The 12,857-nt window shown below is 34.8% G+C and overlaps 1 protein-coding gene across 1 annotated transcript; it reads left to right on the forward strand.

Annotated features, from left to right (window-relative positions):
- The first annotated feature begins 2,862 nt into the window (after window positions 1-2,862).
- LOC121327548 (Golgi pH regulator) lies at window positions 2,863-12,164 on the forward strand. The gene is made up of 14 exons (XM_041271621.1): window positions 2,863-3,076; window positions 3,608-3,667; window positions 4,044-4,147; window positions 4,696-4,802; window positions 5,151-5,252; window positions 5,457-5,577; window positions 6,204-6,284; window positions 7,908-8,017; window positions 8,633-8,721; window positions 9,418-9,510; window positions 10,030-10,125; window positions 10,593-10,682; window positions 10,936-11,001; window positions 11,454-12,164. The coding sequence occupies exons 1-14, from the start codon at window positions 3,035-3,037 to the stop codon at window positions 11,658-11,660; spliced, it is 1,368 nt and encodes a 455-aa protein (XP_041127555.1). The 5' UTR covers window positions 2,863-3,034; the 3' UTR covers window positions 11,661-12,164.
- Window positions 12,165-12,857: the final 693 nt, after the last annotated feature.

A 12,857-nucleotide genomic window follows, 5' to 3' on the forward strand; every position in this document is an offset into this window, starting at 1 on the left:
TGTCCATCCTTTCCATCATGGTCGCCACTCCGGTTTTACGTCTCATGCGAAAATGGCTTTTCTGCTATTTTGGCTCCAGCACTCCAATAGTTTAGAACACTGAAGCCACAAAAGCAGTTGTTTCATAATGTCTTCTATTCTTTAACCAAATTCATGAATTATGGAATCGTGCAATATTTTGGAGGCAGCTAAGTTAATAGGTTATAAAACAATACAGAAATTACAATTTACAAAAATACAAGAGCAATTAGAGAATTCACATAAAAGGATGCAAGAAGATTGAAATAGCAAATGATCACATTTCACACTGTAGAAATCCCCTTTCAGTTATACATTTTTTGGTTGATGGGACCCTTTCAGAACATGCCGCGGATTATTGTGTTTAGACTGTATACTGTACAAACTGTGCACATTAGTAACACAGTGAGCAATCAACTGAATGAATGCAGATCAAGTGACATTCTACAGACAGAGAGATAGTTGAATTGATGGATGGGCGGGTGGAGGAACAGCAAAGGAATGTGCATATTGGGAAAGAATCCTTTGTGTCATACAAACTTGCATATTTAGTTTCTGGGAGCTTCCCCTTTAAAAGTAAGATTTCTCCCAGCAGCCTCAACGTGGTTTATCAAAGTTACACTGACAAACAAAGACCTTCTCAGCTTCCCCTCCCTAAAATTCCTGCCTGTATTCTTACCCATCCCCCCTCCCTACCACAGAGAGGTGCCCCACTGATGTGCAGCCTGACTGTTAATAGCATTAGAAAGAGAGATGAAGCCATTCCTCAAGGATTACAGTCTGTTTTTAACACATTTAATAAAGGGGATACTGTGGGAGGAGTTTGTGGAAGGGAAAACCACAAGCAATGCTTTAACACCGAAAGACAACAACTTGATGGACTGACTCCTAATTCTGTGCTTCTTCAGATATGTCAAACTGTTGTTTTCTGTGCATCAAAAGCTGCACAAGCCTTGTCAAACAAACACATCACAGATGGTGTTATTCTCGTTATATCTCCATTCTAAACTATTAGGTTAAATACAGGCTTATCTGATTTTCATACTGCATTCATTTGAACCATGCCAAAAATACACTGGGGAAGCTGGAATACACAGAAGCAGATATTATTATTATTATTATTATTATTATTATTATTATTATTATTATTATTATTATTAATAATAATAATAATAATAATAATAATAATAATAATAATAATAATAATAATAATAATAATAATAATCATCATCACCTTTATAAGAGGAAATAATAATAATAATAATAAAAACAAGTTGCAATAAGATCTATTAATGATGTAGGTACTTCATTCCTGGACCTTCAACAATAGAATGGGCTCAGTGGTCCTGGAATGAGATAGAAAGATGCCACGTCTCCATCTGCCCAATGAAACCAGTCTGCAAAAACATGTTCCTATATCAAACTGGGGCTGTCCTTGATAGTAACATTAAATGAAAGTCCTCTGTTTATCCAACAACAACAACATAATGGGTTGTATGTATAGGGTTAATATTAGTGTTCAGATGAGATTTTACAGTACAGTATACAGTAATGGTCCATAAGTATTCATTTTATATGCAATACATGCTGATTTTTATCAAATATTTTAAGGCTGGGTGGAAACATTAAGGTTCAATAGTTAAGGTATTCTTATTCATTTTTACACTAATATGTTTAAATAACTGATAAGTAACTGAAATCAGAGGGGTGCAATACTGAAAGAAAATATGAACCTACGTTTTCACATTACACTGTAGTAGAAAGAATATTAAAAAATATGACTGACAGTGGCATGTTTTTATAATACTCTTAAGAATCCCTCGGGCAATAATTTCAGCTGTTTGTATAATATAGAATATCATTTTGCAATACAGTATATATTATTTTTTGTTTTATATTTATTTAAAATATTTTAATGTGGCTGCCGGTCATAGGCTATTCTTGAAATATATTAGTTGTCTGTCAAATATCACTATAGAATATCTTGTATATTTTTATTCTGATATCGAGTGTGTTGTTTTAATCCTCTTTGAAAATGTGCTTTTGCCAGTGCTAATAAAAAGGTCCATTGTGCAGATCGCCACCTAGTGGTTACATATATGTGTAGCTTTCATATAGCCCCAGAGATATATGTTGTTCCATGTATTGATTTTTTTTTTTTTTTTTAATTCTAAAGCAAACAATGTTTAAACAAAGCAAAATGAGAGGAATTTGATTGATCACTTAACGTTTCAGCAATTATACTGGTTAAAGTATTTAATCTTCAAACAGACGTCTGATACTACACTAGGTTAAAGAAAGTCCAGTCTGCTCGACTTTCTTAGTTTAAATGTAAGTTTAAAGACAGTTTAGCAAGAAACAAAAATGGATTTCATTTAATGCTGAAGAATGTAATAGCTCTTCAAATGTTTTTTTAGGAACCGTGTCTTTAATTAAGCACATCTTCTAAAAGAAAAAAAAAAGTATTTAAAAATATGTTTTTATTATTATTATCTGCTTCACCCAATTAATGTTACGATCGTCATGCATCTGAGTTAATATGCCGATCCCAGGGAGGTCTATTTTTACCAAGGGCGAAGTGTGACTGACGTAGATTTTATTATTTATTTGTTTATTTTTCCCACAGTGCTTATTAACGAATTCAGTAAACTGTGAAGTCAAGTGCTTAACTTGATTGTGAATTATATTGCAAATGAAAAATCTGTTGCCTGCCTACACTATTTTCTTAAATTCAGCTAGGTGGCAGGACAGAGAGACAATAACTTTAAGGCAAATCTGTTAACAGGAATCTACAACGTCTATGGTTTTTACATCACTCTGCGACGCACCTTGCACATCCGGGTTAGGAATGACGCATTGGTTGTGTACCCTGAGCTGTAATTCTTTGCAAAGTGGGAAGGGAGAATTGAATTGTTTAATTGAATGTGTTTTTATTCAATAACAAAAATAACAACAGAAGCGTAGTTGCTGTAGATACAAAAACAACCCTTCCACCACTCGTCGTGCACACATCGAGATGTCATTTCTTGTTGACTCCGTAATTATGTTCACCTCCCAGGTAATACATGATAAACAACGGTACAGGGTAACACAGCAAAAAATAAAACAACAAACGTGCTAATCAATTAACACTTATCATCTATGCAGTATATGCTTTGAACTGACAATTATTGGAAATATGTGATAAAAAAAAAAAAAGGTATGACATGCGTCATCGTATTATTTGCAAATATCCATTTGTGTTACAGATGATATTAAATGCACATGTGGAAAATACCACCTTGTAAAATGCCATAAATATGAAAAGAAACACAGTTCTCTGCCAAGTCGTTGTGTAAAATACAATAGCCGGAGAAATGCTGATTGGAATTGCATTGAATTACCCAGGATTCGGTTTACCCGTAAATGTGCATGTGTACTACAGGTAGTGATTGAAAACAAAAAGTTTTCTGAAAATTATAAAAATAAAATAAAATACACTGACAGTCTCAAACCAGGCAGGTCTCTGAGACCTTTGTTAGTTTGCTAGTTACTTGAAAACTTTTGTCCTGTTAAGATTATCAGGGGGGGAATGTCTTGTCTTTCACAGGTGCTGTTTTTTGGTTTTGGGTGGCTGTTCTTTATGCGGCGGTTATTCAAAGATTATGAGGTAAAACTGCAGAAAATGCTCCAAATTAAAATGATTTCAAACTGCTCTTCCTCACACAGTAGTTTACATGGCAGATATTTAAAGGCTTGTTAATCACACCAGATCATGAGATCTAGGCTTATTTGTAATGTTGACAACCTTTCACAAACACAAACAAAATGTTGCTTTGCTTACTAGAAAGACACTTTATTCACGTATTCATTAAAAAAAAAAAAGAGATGCATGTAATGATTATAAGTAAGATATTTGATTTCCATAGAACTATTTCCATAAAATGAACATTGGGATTTTTTACAATAAATATTATTGACATACATCTGCTTGGTATTACAGTAGCTGTTCTACGTGCATTAAGGTTATCATTTCTTTCCCACAGGTTCGACAGTATGTTGTGCAAGTTGTCTTCTCTGTGACCTTTGCATTCTCCTGTACCATGTTTGAACTTATTATATTTGAGATACTGGGAGTTTTAAGCAGCAGGTGAGTAACTGCATTGCTGTGTTGGATGTGTTATGTTACATAATGATTGAGCCCCTCACACATATGTCCAAACTGACTTAAAATTATCTATGTGTTTACTTACTTATTCGTGGTATATGTTTTTCAAAGCTGTTACTCCAGTCTTCACCTGTTAATTTTACAAAACTAGAACCAAACCGCAAAGTTATATTTGTCAAGTTCTCTAAAACACAAAAAGTTGTATTTTTGATTTTGTAACATCAACAAATAAAGAATGGAGGAAACACTTTGAAAATATGGCCCATACTGTCCAATGAGGCCTACCTGCCGCTGTTCCCCAACCAGGGCCTGACACTCTTTATGAGGTGGCTGTGGGTCTCTGTGCTTATTCAATTCCCTCACCTAACATGATGTAAACTGTTAGCTGCCTCCATCACTACAGTAGGTTATTGTCTCCCACTGAGCAGGTATATCTAATGGCAGCCTGCATGCTCTGAGACCTTTCACATAAATATCAGATATGACCTTACCTTACATGCATGTGATTATTAATATGTTATTATTTTTAGTTCTAGGTATTTCCACTGGAAAGTGAACCTGTATGTCATTCTGCTTGTCCTCATCTTTGTAGTGCCTTTCTACATTGGATACTTTGTGGTCAGCAACATCCGATTGCGTGAGTTTTATGTTAATTTCAGGCGTAATGACAGTTATTACATTTGAAAGATCTTTGAACGTTTCTTACCAGTTAATAAACACCCTCTTGAGCTATTTTCATTTACTGTTACGAAACACAACATTGCATGCCACACGCTTTCTTAATCTGTAATTTTATGCTAATATTCAGTTCATTCATCCCCCTTTTCCATTACAGTACAAGAAAGCGATACAGATTTTTGAAAGCCAACCAATAGTGAGAAGAAACTTGGTGGCTTTTTACACAATTGCTTTTAAAGTAGTAGGCACACATCCTGCAAGTTCTTGCAGTAATTACTTTCATTTCTTCTTATCTTACTGAGTTCAGTACAGAGACAAAAGCTGCTGTTTGCTTGTGTGGTCTGGTTTACCTTCATGTATTTCTTCTGGAAGCTTGGAGATCCATTTCCCATTCTTAGTCCAAAGCACGGTGAGTAACATTGTTGAAAATGTGATACTTTTGGACAGAGATATTGGATCTGCTGTCTACAGAATATTCTTCATGGAGGCAAAAATGTTTTTACATACCATGTGACATAAAGTATGTGGATCTGACCAAGTCACATAACCTCAGAAGGGAACCGGGTCTTTAAAGGTATAAATATAGCATGTGTGCTTTTTTAATGTCTCTTAGGAATCCTGTCTATTGAACAGCTGATCAGCCGTGTTGGAGTTATCGGGGTGACACTAATGGCTCTGCTCTCTGGTTTTGGTGCAGTGAATTGCCCTTATACCTATATGTCGTATTTTTTAAGGTATGTCGCTGCTCACCTTTGCAAAACGATATGGGTCATCCTTAGAAATGTTCCTGGTTTATTCATTTCTGGTTTCACCCAGTACTTTTAATGTATGACAACAGACAGTGGAAATTATTTGTGAATTATTATTTGTATTTATTTTCATAAATACACGCAAGCATATTTCAGTTGTCTTCGTCAGTTGCAAAACCGTGCTATTTTGAGTGTGCGTTTATTAATAATAATACAAATAAAAGTTAAAACTGTTTGGGGGAAAACAAGATTGATGAATGTGTTGAACTTTTCAAGGTGATTTCAATAGAATGAGATTGCGAAATGTTTCCAAAAGAAGAAAAAATACATTGTGTAGTGTTACTGGAAATAATTGTGAAAACCCAGGTGCTTGTCACCATTTATAAGCATCATCTGAATAAATATTCTTCAGTTTTACTTAACTGAAATGTTCCAATCCCCAAAAATGTAATGTAGATACATATTTAATTGTATGCCAGTAATCAAGAGCTCCAGTTTAGAACCTGACTTTTTCCTCAACTTTTTTTGTATGGTATTATATTCTCCTAAATTGAATATTTAACACTGATTAAAATTTAAAAGACATTCAGCTGCATTGCAAACTCTTCTAGGAACGTAACAGACAGTGACATACTTGCGCTGGAGAGGAGGCTGCTTCAGACAATGGACATGATTGTCAGCAAAAAGAAGAGGTAAGAGAACCCAGAGGAATATGTGTCTGCTTTTAACTGGAGGGATATGAGTGCTTTGTCTGCTTAAATTTAAACTAGACAGGTAGGTACGTACTGGTCTCTTGTCCAGCTTTTCTTCATTGTAGGCTCAGAGAACACGATAGAGAAATAGATATGATGGAAAGCTGACACCTCTTGTTGCACTGGACTGCTGTTGTTCTACTGTGATATACTTTTACATCTATAGGATGGTTGGACCTTCTTTAGTACAGGTTTTTTATTATCAGAGTAGAGCATGTGTAAATTATTTTTGTTGTAACGATACATAGCCCAAAGTAGGAAAGCTTCACTATTACTTTCAAACTGGAATTTGGTAAGGACAAATCAAGGCTTTACTGATCAATATGAAAATGACCATGCAGTCTTCGTTTTTTTTTTTTTTTTTTTTTTTTTGTTTGTTTGTCTGTTGCAACAGGAGGTGGTTTGTAATTCATGACCTTTTTTTAAAACTATGAATCTGTGGTTTGTATGTTTGGTGCTTAAGTTTTGGATATTTTACAATGCACAGCAGTGTTTGATTCATAGCCTTTTTAAAAAAAGGTAAGTCAATTCAAACACTGAAATCTTATGAAATTATAAGACTAAAACAATACTATTGATGAGTTAGATTAAATATGGTTTTGTTCACAAAAACACCAATAACCTTTTTTTTATTTGTCCTATTTCTGCTGACACAAATGAACTGTGAGGGCCCAGCATTCTTGCAGGGCTGTATAGGAGCCAAACTGTGAAACTTTGGCTTTACACGATGTCTGAATGTGGCCCTGTGGCTGAGAAAACAAGGTTTTCAGTGCTGAGTGCTCTGTGCTATTGTGTAAAACTGTTGTAAAGAAATGTAAGAGTACAGTGGTTAACAAATAAAAACTAAAGGACATGATTATGTGGTGTAGCATATGTCGGTGGTGTAAGTGGCAGTGAGTTTGCCCTATTTTCTAACTTGCAGTTGAAATGGAAAACCCCACCATATAAAAAAGGAACCATCATTTTTTTAAAAAAAAAACTATGTAGCCTGACAATCTAGTTTAGAAATGTATATAATTTTTTAGGTCCTAATATTCAATACCATTGGTACCTGGGTATAAAATCAGAAGCCATTTCCCTTTTTTTCAATGGAGTGATCTTTAAAAAAAATATTCACAGCAAGCATGGTATTATTACAATTACTTAACATAAAAATAATAAAGCATAACCCTACATGCTGTAAATAACCATAGGGTTCACAAATATTTTATTGAGAATTGCTTTTCAGCTTGCTGTACAATTGTAATTGTCTAAGTAATACCCAGTACACAGAGAAAAAAGAGAGGTGACAAGGTAACATCATAACAAATACAGTACATGCACATTATCATAAAGACAGGAGGATCTAGACATTTCTGTATCAATTATCAAAGTAAATAAATAACTTGTAGCTACTTTGTGCTTTTTTTCCCATAAAGGCTATCATTTATTTATAATTTATGTTGTTCACAGTTTTTGTCAAACTGTTGTCTGGTGCCCTACCAACCCAGCCCTGCTGAGTATCGCCCCGGCCTTTTTCTGCAGTTGTTGTCTACATGTAACACCGAATGTGTCTTCACCTAGGATCGCAATGACAAGAAGAATGATGTACCAGCGTGGTGACGACCAAAACAAGCAGACAGGTTTCTGGGGGATGATAAAGAGCGTCACGTCTTCACCCCCTGGCAGTGAGAGTATCCTTTGTATTTATAATTTTATTTATTTACAAACATTGATGAAATCTGCTAAGGACATTTTTAAGCATGCTACTGATACTGAACAGAAAGTAAAATTTGTACTGACATACTTTTTTTCAGTGTTTTTGTCATTCAGGTTTCATGTTTGCACAAATAGGATGTCACAAAGTAGCCACACAATAGAGAAAATAATAGTTGCTGAGATAAAAGCTTTAACCAGTAGATTAGTTTCCGGTTGCAGAGCTGATTTCTTTTTTTTTTTAGCACACATGGTGTGTTCGGGGGAGCGTACAGAGCAGAATGTGATAGTATGATCTCAACCACAGCTGTGAATGTACAGAACTATGCTGGAACCAAGTACTTTTATTATCATATACCACACAGTGGCATAAGTAGGCTTATGTTGCTATTGGTTCTAGCCTTCCCTCTCCCAGTATCCTTCCTGCAGAATATCTATTAGACCCAGCAGTAAAAATGTGTTTCCCTGGTAGCTTTCAAACCAGGGTGTCTGTCCTGCACCCTCCTAACTAATAGCCACCTTTCCCTATAAGAATCATTGAAGACTTCTGTCATCCCATCCAAATGTATTTCTTTCCTTGACTTCATACCCAGACCTCTCACTTATTCAGCAGGAGGTGGATGCTCTGGAGGAGCTGAGTCGACAGCTTTTCTTAGAAACAGTGGACCTCCATGCGACCAAGGTACAGTACAGTACTCAACAGCACTTACAGCAGAGATGTGACCCGCAACAGTAATTAGCTTCGGTACTGATGCAGTGTGGAGGTTCTCCAAGGTGATTACAGGTGCATGTCAAGTTTGTATTTAGAGATCACTTTTATTAAAACCGTAATTTAGTGTAATGAAGTGAAATGAAAGTTCAGTTAACACAGCGTTTGCCTAGTTTGGCAGGCTTTCAGATTCAGCTGCATTTATATGTACAGTGGTTTGAAAGCACATCCTGTGTCTCTCTGGTACTATGTAATGTATGTAGTGAGTCATATTAATAAAATGAACTCTCAAAATATGTTAATTTGTTGAAATGTGAAATGAACCACAACTGCAATCCTAATGGTGCTCAAGATAAACATTTTGAACCCAAAGATTTTGTTAGTCTTTATCCTGTTTTCCAACAAATGTTTTGTTCATTTTGACATTGAATTGCCCTGGTTTTACCTGTGGGCTGGTGACAGGTTTTCTTACTGCTGTATATTCATAAGCTAGTTTTTATTGACCAGGCTCATGAAAGCAAGGGTTCAGAAGTCCTCTGAATCTTGTCTTATTGTTAACACTTAATGTGCCAGAGCTTCGGAATGCCAACAGTTTCTTTTAGATTTGTTTTAAAACATGTTGTTCGAATGTCAGAGAAGCTACTCATTTCTTGTTTACTGTTCTACCAGGAAAGAATAGAATATTCCAAAACATTTCAAGGAAAATACTTCAACTTTCTTGGTTACTTCTTCTCCATCTACTGCGTCTGGAAGATCTTTATGGTAATTTAGTTCTTGAAATATTTAAGCTATGCTCACTCAATATTTCACAGTTAGATAAGTCACAAATGTGGTTAATCCATGTTAGTCCATGTTGACAGTAACTTGCACATGCACTATATTTGACTGTGTAAGGGCCCTTCACGAATTTACACTTTACAGTGTTTCACAGTTTGTGATGTGTAAGTCACGAATCACAGTAGAGGGCTCTGTATTACTGTAGATCCCACCCATGATTTTAATTACTAACAGTACGATTGTGGTTCTGCACTGTACTACACATTCTTTGTAGTAATTTGCTTTTCCAGAATGTAAGTAATGGCATTCACACATTACTATCCTTCTAATAAGTTCAAAACCTGTTGCTATACAGTTTAGTTATACAGTGGTAATGTGTTATCCACCACTGTCCCTATGTGGAGCAAAGGGAGATTGGTAACTCAAAATCTAGTGTAGTGGCAAAAAAAAAAAAAAAAATGCTAATCTGAATGAAAAGTAACCATGTGTTGTTTCTGTTTACAGGCCACTATTAACATTGTGTTTGATCGAGTTGGAAAGACAGACCCAGTAACTCGTGGAATAGAGATCACTGTCAACTACCTAGGCATACAGTTTGATGTGAGCAAACATATTTTGAGCTATGTGGGTGGGAATGTGGTCTGAAACTAGTGGATAAAATGAGTATCTGCGACAATTATAGTCATCATATTAATACTGTTTCCAGCTGATTGTTCTCCGCATCACAAAACCACCGTGTCAATGCACCTTGTACACCTGAAAACCATTATTATCTCTGGCTGGAGATAAATATTGCAGTTAACGATTGTATACTGTGGGGGAAGCGCCCATACGTATTTATTTTTAGTTTTTAATACAGCGGCTGCAAGTTTTTAATAATAATAATATAATAATAATACAAGCTTGATTAATTCAGCTTTACTATGGGTCTTATTAGCCAACATGTATAAGTTAGGCAGTCAGGTGTGTCCAAAATGCACATAATAAAACCTGTATATTTAAACAGACTGAATATATGAAGCTTTTTTTTCTCAATCATGCTTTTTTTTTTTTTAATTTTATTTTAGGTAACGTTCTGGTCCCAACATATCTCTTTTATTCTAGTTGGAATCATTATTGTTACATCAATTAGAGGTTTGTTAATAACACTCACTAAGGTAGGTGTACTTTTGCATATATTAGTATAATCAAATGAGCTGAAAAACCAGATCAGATAACAATTTTGTATTTGCCCTTACAAGTCTAATAACACTTTCTTAGCAGTCTAACAGTCTTAGTAATAAAATACAATGTGCTATTTCCATTAACCCTAGTTCATTATGTTTATATTTAAATGGTGTTGGCTTTTTTTGATTTGTAATAGACTCCTATTTCTCCAAGCAATGAAATATTGTTGTGTTTACTCTTCAGTTCTTCTATGCCATCTCAAGCAGCAAATCCTCTAATGTCATTGTGCTTGTTCTTGCACAAATTATGGTGAGTGAGCATTTTTACTTATGTATTTATGTATGTACACACACACACACACATATATTGCATATATTTTTTTGAAAGGACAGAGAAGTAACTACTAGTCTGTCATCTTTTTTTATTCCCAAAGTCGAACCAAGATTTTTTTTTTAAATCATATAGCTTAAATACCTTTTAAAAACTTGTGGTAAAGTAATACAATTCTTTAACTTGAAAATGTAACAAGTGAGAGTAATTCAGTAAACTTTTGTATTAAGAAAAAAATCAACAATGTGAATATAGAAAATAATATAGTTATATGATGTTAAAAAAGGGGACCCTTTCTATATAATATTGCACAGTTTTGCTAAACAGGAACGGTTAGTTTGGCCAGTGACCTGTAAAAGTCAAGTGTGTGGCAAGTCTGATGTAAGTGTATGGTATGCTTTGTTCGATTTTTGTCCTGTTTTCTGCTGCAGGGGATGTATTTTGTTTCTTCTGTTCTGCTGATGAGAATGAGCATGCCTCTGCAGTATAGGACTATCGTTACGGAGGTGCTTGGGGAGCTGCAGTTCAATTTCTATCACCGCTGGTTTGATGTCATATTCCTGGTCAGCGCACTCTCCAGTATCTTATTCCTCTACCTAGCACATAAGCAAGCACCTGAGAAGCACATGACTTTGTGATCCCCTGGGGATATTTGTGACAAAGACAGCATGCAGAGACCGTGGCTTACTATATAGTTTCATATTAGTATATACCAAGCAAGAGTTGTGTCTCGACAAACATGCCTCTTCAAGTTGTTTAAGAATGAATGACCTGTTCCTGAATCAGGAATTATTTTATTTTATCATTTTTTTGGACTTGTATTTAAATCTATATTTGTCAATACACTGGAGATTTTGAAAGAATGTATCTCCATATTGTCAAAGGGAGTGAATCATAATTGGCTGAATAGTATTTTATGTTTCAGTGTAATTAGCAGATAATGGATCAGAGAAACCTGAACGATACATGTGGCCTCTTTTTAAATGAATACCAGAAGGTTATTGATTGACACAAATCAAAATGCATACAGTGCTTTTTTGCAACCTGTCAGTATGTTTTGTTTGTTTGTTCTTTACTTTTATTTACCAGTATTTTAAAGTGATTTTGCATAGATTGGCATTAAAGACATTAATGGTATCTACCTCATTCTGTAAAAACCCCTCCCCATGTTTTGTATTTCTATTGGTTTACACAACTAGAGAATGAGAGTTTGGTACCATAGTATTTTTTTTTTTTTTTTTTTTTTTTTAAGCACCACAAATGATGATTTTGAGTGTTTGAAAAAGTTAACACTGTTTAAAATGCATCCACTACTTCAAACATTCACAACAGCCATATTCATCTTTAACTTCAGAGATAAATCGTTCATCTGGTTATTCCACGTACACTTTAAACATTGTGCAAAGGTGGCTTAAGGTACTTTATGTAATTTATAAGATGTTGGCAGTCATGGAAATGTATATATTCAACTGCTTGATTTTTAGCAATAATAATAATAATAATAATAATAATAATAATTATTATTATTATTATTATTATTATTATTATTATTATTATAATAATAATAAACATGAGGAATGCCGTGCATGTTGGTTTATAGAGCTTCAGATATTCAACAACAGATACCATCCCTGAACCGTTAAAAAAATACATAGACTCACAACCCATTTTGCTGGCTGAATAAGTGTAGCTTCTTTGCTTATCGTCTCCTCGGAGACATACAGCAAGTACACATGCTGCTTTTCAGCAAGCTTATATTGCTGGCTATGACTTATTCTTTTTTTTTGTTTGTTTGTTTGAGGCTATGGGACCAAAGAGAACACTCTGGTCATGAT

This window comes from Polyodon spathula, chromosome 15 (genome assembly GCF_017654505.1).
Source record: "Polyodon spathula isolate WHYD16114869_AA chromosome 15, ASM1765450v1, whole genome shotgun sequence".
NCBI classification, from domain to species: Eukaryota; Metazoa; Chordata; class Actinopteri; order Acipenseriformes; family Polyodontidae; genus Polyodon; species Polyodon spathula.

Bases quoted from the DNA above. Each gene is read 5' to 3' on its own strand.
- LOC121327548 (XM_041271621.1), top strand. From the start codon at position 3,035: ATGTCATTTCTTGTTGACTCCGTAATTATGTTCACCTCCCAG. The intron at 10,683-10,935 runs GTAGGTGTACTT...TTTACTCTTCAG, and splicing joins TGTTAATAACACTCACTAAG to TTCTTCTATGCCATCTCAAG. The intron at 11,002-11,453 runs GTGAGTGAGCAT...TTTCTGCTGCAG, and splicing joins TTGTTCTTGCACAAATTATG to GGGATGTATTTTGTTTCTTC.